The 9,065-nt window shown below is 38.4% G+C and overlaps 1 protein-coding gene across 5 annotated transcripts in view; it reads left to right on the top strand.

Annotated features, from left to right (window-relative positions):
- Cdk19 (cyclin dependent kinase 19) overlaps nucleotides 1-9,065 on the top strand; it is a 218,973-nt gene that overhangs the window by 190,239 nt on the left and 19,669 nt on the right. For all 5 annotated transcript variants that reach the window (XM_008852410.2, XM_008852412.3, XM_029555722.1 and 2 more), the window contains 3 exons: nucleotides 308-439; nucleotides 7,035-7,178; nucleotides 7,343-7,412. In XM_008852410.2, the coding sequence (XP_008850632.1) occupies nucleotides 308-439; nucleotides 7,035-7,178; nucleotides 7,343-7,412 (346 nt within the window). The remainder of the gene's footprint in view (nucleotides 1-307; nucleotides 440-7,034; nucleotides 7,179-7,342; nucleotides 7,413-9,065) is intronic.

Genomic DNA, 9,065 nt, shown 5'->3' on the forward strand with positions numbered 1-9,065 from the left:
AGAATATTGTAACTTTGCCTGAAAGCCAGGAACCTGGAGTTTAGGCTCAGATGCTACTTTTGACTTAGAACTTATCTCTGTTGCTCTCAGGTAAGTCAAATTATTTTTAAGTTTTATCTTCTTCATTAGTAAAGCGGATAATATAGTAGTTTCTGCCTCAGAATAAAGATAAACAAAGCAATTCCTAACTACCTCGCAGTTTTTCAAAGGAAAAATATATCTTTATAAGTCTATTTTTGTCAAGTCTTGCATGGTTCTAGTAGCATGTCAAATTGAGTTTTATATATTTATTTATTTTATTTTTTAGCTGACATGGGTTTTGCAAGATTATTCAATTCTCCTCTAAAGCCACTAGCAGATTTGGATCCAGTAGTTGTCACATTTTGGTATCGGGCTCCAGAACTTTTACTTGGTGCAAGACATTATACAAAGGCCATTGGTAAGTTGTTCTAAAATTATTTACAAGCTTGACATTGAACTTTCATAAGTACAAAATGGTATAATCATAAAGCTAGTTGGTAAAAACCACTTTTATCACTTTTTGAAAGTCCTATTGTCTTTTATGTTCCTGGATTTTACATTCTAGTAGATTGGGGTTTTTAACTGTATAAGAGAATGTTTTTAAAAAGAATGAATTTTCTTTCAGAGGCATCTGATCCTGGTGAGTTCATGTGGAAACAATAACAGCAAATCTTACTTTATACTTGTATAACTGTTGCTAACATACCTCCAGGTTGGGGGGATGTGTGTGTAAGCAACCTCCACCCCTTATCCCTTGGTCCTAATAACAAACTGAGGTACAATTTCACCAAACTGAAATCAGGAAAACCAGTGAGTTTATTGGACTTATTTATAGAGCAGTGGGTGAGTGTTACTTACAGGATTGTAAGTGCTCCCCCTCTAAGGCTGCAATGGAAAGTCTCCTTCCAAACATGGATAGTGGCTTCCCCATAGTCTGGTAAAATGGTGAGAGAGAGCCCTCCCCAGGCTCCCCCATCCTACATACTCGTAGCCCTTCCCCTAGGCCAACCAGAGGGGACTGGTTGGTGAGAAGGTGTGGCTGGACTCTTAGATGAGGGTCCTGTGACTCTCCCTGCCCTTCCTTTCTGGGATGTGGTAGTTAACAAGCTCAGCTGTGATGATCCTAGGCAACCTGGTGCAACACAGCTTAGAAAGCTGACATCTGTCTGGTGGAGGTCAGCCCTATACAAAAATAGCTATAGATCAGAAGACTTGGAAAAGAGATTTCAAATTGTTTTCTTCACAAAAAAGAAAAACAGAAGAACAGGAGTCTTACAGTGTTGAAGAAAACTCTTGTTTGGAGCAAAATTAATCCCCAAGTTTCATAAGCAAGAAATAATAGAACATCATCTCTTTTGTTACTACAGTTATCAGAATGGCAGTTTCTCCATTAAGGTAGGAAATACAGTCTGGGTAGATTAGCTGTGCTCTACAACTTAAAGCAGAGACTTAGAAGGTTTTACTACCTGGCCACTCAGAAAGATTCAGCTATGAATGGGGAAGTCAGCAGGCAAGAACCTTGATTCTGGAGAGTTCTTCAAAGCGAGGTAAAAGAGAAGGCAGGGAGTAAGTAAATAGTAGCTGATAGAAGGTCTGGTTTTAGAAAATGCCTGCATTTCCCTAATGTGCTTCTTTGAATAGTCCTTTTCTTTAAAATCTTCTGCTTGTTGGTAGTAGGCTAGTAGCAGTTTTGATTCCTTTTAGTTGTTTTTATTGAGTTCTATTTAACAAAGCCACTAAAAGTATGTTATTAAAAATACACAAGGAAATGAAATCTTCTATCTGTTAAACAAGCTTCTGAAAAACTTGATGGCACTCAGGTACAAAAATAATTCCTGTACCTGGAAAGATTAAATTAGCCTCATAATTAGTTCATGGGTGAAAAAACAAACACAAATTACAGTAATGACCTTACTCATCTGAAGGTCCAATTTCTTCAAAATTCAGATCCCCTAAATACATTTATATTTTTCCCAGGGACCAAGACTGAAGCATAGTTCCAAAGTAGTATAAAATTTTCTTAAATATTACTAAATATTTTCAAAGCTTTTGTGTAGTCTCAGAACTAAGAGGAAGACAAGTGTGTTTGTAGAGGAATATGAGACTGACATTAGACCTTATCCAGGCACTTGAGCCTGGGGTTAGGTGGCAGATGTGAGGCTGCCAGGGCCTTGATATCGGCAGAGGACAGTGGCAGCTGTCTGTGGAAGGTGAAGAAAGAACCTAAGAAAGCAAGGGCTGGAGTGGCTCCAAGAGTGAGGAGCCAAAACTAGCATGACTCATTTTGCATTCTAGCAGGTGACTCTGACTGTAGGACTGCATTTTTGAGACAGAACTATGTGTTTTCTTTTCCTTTTATTTAGGTCTTTTCCTACCAGCTATTGGGAACAGTTCCTTAGACAAGTTCAAAAGGCACCAGAAGATAGGAAGGAAGAGAAAAATCAGGAAAGGCGGGGTATTGTTGGAAACAGAATAGACAAGATGGCAAATAACCTAGGGCATAGGGTAGGGTAGCAGGAATGTCCAGTCTTTACACATTGGAACACAATGTTTTCATCTACAAATGTGTTGGGCCACGTTCATAGCTATCATGGAATGCATGAAGCCTGCAGGTTGAACATGCCTGGTGGAGACTATAGAGTCAGTAGATATCTATATGCTTCTGGCCCTCACTTACAGCTAGTTCAGTCTATAGAAGGGAGATTTCTCATTAAGAAAATGTATATTTAGCTGGACTTGTTGGCACACACTTTTAAACCCAGCAGTTAGAAGACAGATGCAGGTGGATGTTCATGAATTCAAGGTCAGCCAGGGCTACATAGTGAGACCCTGTCTCAAGAGAAAGAAAGAGCATATTTAGCCAAATTTAAACTAAATTATTTTCCACCAAAGTTAGTTTTACCCTCAGAGATTGTACACAGCAAGTCATGGTCAAGCCTGCTTTTAATATGCTCTTCTGGAAAGTTCTCCTCTGTGCCCTATGTACTTCGAGAGCATACTTCTTAAAGATTTATTTATTTATTTTTATGTTTGAGTGTTTTATAGGGATGTGTGTAAGTATACCAGTGTTGTACGTGCTCATTAAAACCAAATGGTGTTGGATTCCCTGGAACTGGAGTTATGGATGATGTGGGTGATGGGAACTGAATCTGGGTCTTCTGCAGGAGCATTTAGTGCTCTTAACCACTGAGCCATCTCTGCAACCCCGGGAGCATACTTTTTGAGAGACACTGTTTTAGGATCATTTTTATCTAACTTCTCTCAACTGTTAACATTAAACTAGATGTGGTTATGAGAAATAAAGATAATTGGATGTGAATTTAAAACCAACTGTATTTCTTTTTTCCTTAGAGAAAGGAGAACTGAAATTGAATTTTAAATCAGCTTGCAACTTACTTGTTTGTCAATTTTGGCTGGGTGTGGTGGTACACATCTTTAATCCCAGCACTTCACTTAGGAGGCAGAGGCAGTTGGATCTCTGTGAGTTCAAGGCCAGCCTCGTCTACATAGTGAGTTCCAGGCCAGCTGGGGCTACAGAAAGACCCTGTCTCAAAAAGACACACACACACACACAAAAAAAAACAAACACACACACACAAAAAAAAAACAAACAAAAACCCCTACATAATTATCTAGGTGCTGTAGTATATACTAACACCAGTACTTGGGAGGAGGCTGATGCATGAAGATTGTGAATGAGTTCAAGGCCAGCCCAGGCTACATAGTAAGATCCAGTCTCAAATAATAAATACCAATTTTTAATTGTTAGCTAAGTCCTGATTATTCGTTCTCAATAGAAGTTAGGATAGAAGTTAAGACAGTGAAAAAGAGTAACCCCCAAGTTAGTTAGTTAGTCTTTAACTAGAAATATATTCAAAGCAGACTTAGAAAAGTGTATTCGTAGTCACTCATTCTTATTCTTTTCCTTACCTCGTCCATATCAGAAATTAGTGTTTCTTTTCAAAGCATAAGAAGAGGAGGTTTGTAGAGTGACATGTAATGGGGAGGGGGCTGGGGTGTGTGTGTGTGTGTGTGTGCGCACATAGAGCATGTCTATAAAGCAAATCACTGATCTAAGAAAGAAACCTGAAAAGTAGATGTAGACAATACAGGAGTCAGATGGCAATTTAAAATTATAAACCAATGTGAATCAGGAAACAGAGTTTAACACTACTTGCTTTTCTAAGGTTCCTTGTCTTAATAGTTCACAGGGAGTCTAGATCCAGCCATATGTCCTTTGAATAAAAGACAGACAGGGATTTGGCCTGACCTGCAACTTACAGCAGTAGTCCTAGCTGACTATATAGTAAAAGCAGTCAGGAGGAAGAGAGATGGAACTATTAGAGGCTAGAGTAACAGTCTGATATGGAAGGCAGAAAAGAACTTTAAAGCAGACAGTGAATCATATTACTGTATGTGGTGTTGGTGGATGTTCATGTTGGCGATGACCCTATCTGTATCATTAAGAAAGATTAAATTATGTTTTATGGCCTTTTACGATGGTGGGTAATGGTGTAGTAAAAAATGGTTATTGAAGAGATACGTTCTCATTATCCAGAACGCTGACTTATGTGGAAGGAAACTATCTGAGTGGGGTCAGATAAGAGAGACATTACAACATAGTTTTTTCTTTTTGGCAATTCATTTTACAGTAGAACCCACTGACATTTATTCTGGTTAATGAATATTGTTCTAGTTTGTTTCTTCATTGCTGTGATAAAATACTCTGACCAATACCAACTTGGGGAGGAAAGAGTTTATTTCGGTTATATCTCCCAGGTCACAAGGAGTCCAGGGTAGGAACTCAGGGCAGGAACCTGGAGGTAGGAGCTGGAGCACAGGCCATAGAGGATCACTGCTTACTGACTTGCTCCCCTGGCCCCTGCTCAGCCTGCTTTCCTATGCAATGCAGGCCCACCTTCCCAGGTGGGAACAATTAACAATCAAGACGATGCCCCATGGATATGGCCACAGGCCAGTGCAATGAAGGCAATTCCCCAATTGAGACTCCCTCAACCCAAGTGAGTCAAGTTGACACTAAAGCTATCCAGCACAAATATAATCAAATTATGTAGTGTATCTACAGGATGTGGTTAGCATTTTGATAAACTTTTCTACATTATGCCATATTTCTGGCATTATCATCTGTTTTAAATTTTTAAAAATTGCCTGCATGTATATAAATGTACCCATACACGCAGTACCCACGGAGGCCAGAAGATGGTGTTGGATCCCCTAGAACTGGCATTACTGATGGTTAGCTGCCCTGTGGGTGCTAGGAGCTGAACCCCAATTCTCTTCAAGAGTAGCTAGTGTTCTTAACTGCTGAGCCATCTCTCTACCCCATATTATTATCTTTTAAAATACTTATTAAATAGCATTTATCTAAATGGACAAATATATATAGACATTTCACAAAACTCACTTATACATTTAGCAAAACATTGTCAATATAATTACAGTTCTAGAATATAAACTGTATCTTTCAATATATGAAGCCCCAAAATGACGTATAATTAGTAACTTGAACTAGTAAAATGTTTATTTATTTTGCAGTGATAGGATCAAGCATGAGGTATAATGCATCAAGACAACATCCCACCAGTGAGCTACATACGTTTCCAGCCCCTTATAAAACTTTTAAGGATTCCTAACTTTGGGGGCTAGGGAGCACTGGCAGCTCTTGAAGAGGACCCAGGTTTTGATCACCAGCATCCACATAGCTGCTAGCAACCATCTATTACTCCAGTTCTAGGAGAATCTGACATCCTCTTCTAACCTCTGCAGGCATTGCATAACACCAGTACACCTATGTACATGCAGGCAATACATTCATACACATAAAATATTTTTTTAAAGGAATATGCCTAACTTTATCCTAAGGCTTGCAAGGTAGTGGTGAGGCTGCAGCTAAGGGACTATGTTAAGATAGAATATATCTGATGTCATGCAATGCTTGTATATATTTATTTATCAGCTTCTAGACTTAGGATTTATTGAAAAATACTGAGTCTGGTAGTTTTTCAGACAAAAGTTGTTCCAAATCCTTTTATAATATCTGCAGACTTAAAACTTAATCATTGCACTGCCATTTTGCATCTACTTGCTCCAAAAGAATTCACTCTTTCTGATAATATCATTTCATTCTGTCAGATCTGAGTATTATGACCTGTTAGAGTATCAATTAAATGCTTCAGTAATTAAATTAGTAGTGGCATTTAGAAAAGTTTTTGCTTAACCCTGAATGTGCCAGGCATGATAGTGCAAACCTGGAATGTGAGCACTTGGAAGGCTGAGGAAGGGAGATCATCAAACTCCCATCAAGAGAGAATACATTGCTTGCTGAATTGAGTTCCTTCCTAAATTTATCTTCATCAGGAAGTTTATAAGTAAATGTTTCTTTTATTCAGCCTCCAGTCTGTTATAAGATGATGCAGTTATTTCATATTACATCCTTTACTATATATGTATTTATTATTATTATAATGTGGATATGTGTGTACATGTTGTGTATTTGTGAGTGCACATGCCACGGTGTGCATGTGGAGGTCAGAGGAATTGGTTCTCTCTTTCCACCTTTATATGGGTTCCAGGGATCAAATTCAGGTTGCCAGAGTTGCATGAAAAGCACCATAGCCCACTGAGCTGTCTCGCTGGTCCTATATGTGGTTTGCTTGTTTCTTTGTGTGTGGTAGATCTCATTTATCCCAGGCCGGCCTCAAACTCTATGTAGTTGAGGATGAGCTGATCTTTCTGCTTCCACCTCCTCAGTGCTGAGATTACAGATGTGCACAACTATGCTCTATAGATTTATATGTTGCTGGGGATCAAATCCAGGGCTTTGTGTATGCAAGGCAAGCTGCTCCTCACCCCGTGTGTTCTTAGTACACTTGTTGTACTTTTTATGTTGCTTTCCTGAAAAGTATTTTTATATAAATGTTGGAATTATGCCCACTAATTATAACTAAGGAAATGTAATACATTTTTACAACAACTTGTTTTTCCTTTCATAGATATATGGGCAATAGGTTGTATATTTGCTGAATTGTTGACTTCAGAACCCATTTTTCACTGTCGTCAGGAAGATATAAAAACAAGCAATCCTTTTCATCATGATCAATTAGACCGGATATTTAGTGTCATGGGGTTTCCTGCAGGTAATTTATTTACTTTTTCAAAATCTTATTTTGAGATGTATTTCAAAAGCATTTCTTTGTAAAAGTTGTATAAATTATGTTTTATGTATTTTTTAAAGCTAAAAAAAATTAGGAGATTTTTAGTAAACTTATTTTCTATAATAATATTCAAATTTTTTTGTAAGATAAAGACTGGGAAGATATTAGAAAAATGCCAGAATACCCGACACTTCAAAAAGACTTTAGAAGAACAACGTAAGTAATTCCAGATTATCTTGGTCCATGTATGCTGGGAAAAACAAAAGAAAAATCCTCAGTGACTCATGAATAATAGAAATGTATTTTCTCATAGTCACAGAGGCTTGAAGGTCCAAGATTAAGGTGTTGGCAGGTTTGGTGTCTGGTAAGGGCTCTTCTCTACTTCCAAGATGATCTAGTTGCTGTGGTCTCCTGTGAGGAGAGGGCAAAAGTGTGTGTATATAGAGCGTCTTTTATGAGACATTAATGCCATTCACAAGAGCAGAGCCCTCTATGACCTAAACACTGAAAGGCACCACCTTTTAATACTTGGGTACTGGAGATTAGGTTTCAACATGAATTTTTTAAATGACAGAAATATCTAGATAATAACTAGTATGATTGTAAGTAATTTCAGTAGGAAAATTTAATCTTAAAAACAGGCATAGATTTAAACCAGAGATACAGATTTTAGCTTAATCTATGATGCCTATACTTTAAAGAATATATTTTAAATGCTAATATACCCAATTTATGAATATTCTTTTTAAAATATTTTTATTATTTTATATGTGTGAGTGTATTGCCTGCATGTATGTGAATACACCCATGTCATGCAATGCTGTGGAGGCCAGAGGGCGTTGAATTCCCCCAGAACTGGAGTTAAGGACAGTTTGTAACCGCCATGTGGGTGCTGGGAATCAAACCTGAGTCCTCTGCAAGAACATTCAGTGCTCTTAACTGCTGAGCTATCTCTCCAGCCCCAATATATACCCAATTTTGACTGTGTTATTTAAAATATTTTAAAACAATCTTTCAGTTTAACTTGATACAAGTCTTATTTAAGGCCACAACTGTGGTTTTTATTCTTATGTGAGTACTGGCTGGTGACTGAGATGCTGTAGTAGAAAACCAGGAAGACTGGCAGAAGGAAGAGCACATGATCCAGGGTCTGAATAAAGCAAACAGGTGGAGATATGGATATTGAGAAGTGAGGGGAGAGCAAAGGCCAGGGCAGGATCGAAGCTGGTTATTAATATGTATACCTGGAAGAAAGGAGAAAAGAGAGTCTCTTAGGGCAACTTACCCTGAAAATTTTAGGACAAGGTGGCTTGTGGGAACAAAAATAGGTATCATAAAAGAAATAGAGAATGGCATTGCTCATGTCTGTCCCCTCTTCTGAATAGTTCTTGGGAAGACTCCTTCTCTATACCTTAGGATAATACTGATCTCAAATTTTTGTCCACAGAGCCATCCCTCCAGCCCCATACCCCACATTTTTGATGGCCCTAGTTTTCTACCAATTAAGCTGATAACTTCTAATTTTTACAGCTTAAGCATCTCTTATTTCTGCCTGGGAGATGGCTTAATGTGTAAAAAACTTATAATGTAGGCCTAATGACCTCAGTTTGGATCCCTGAAACCCATGTACAACCTGGATGTGGTTTATCCTCTGACTTCCACACTTATACTGGGCACATGCATGCCCCCTGTTGGGGTCCTCTGTTATGCAAGTAGAAGTCTCTTCACGTCCGGATAGCTCACGAGCTCAGAAACCATGTGCTGCAGATTCCTTTAATAGCAGAGTGCCTTCCTGGCATCCTCCCTGACTCTTCTTTTAAAGTGTTCACCACAAATACATGCCCTCCGGCACAGGAGCTACCAGGTTTT

This window comes from Nannospalax galili, unplaced genomic scaffold (assembly GCF_000622305.1).
Source record: "Nannospalax galili isolate Female #2095 unplaced genomic scaffold, S.galili_v1.0 scaffold646, whole genome shotgun sequence".
In the NCBI taxonomy this organism is placed as follows: domain Eukaryota; kingdom Metazoa; phylum Chordata; class Mammalia; order Rodentia; family Spalacidae; genus Nannospalax; species Nannospalax galili.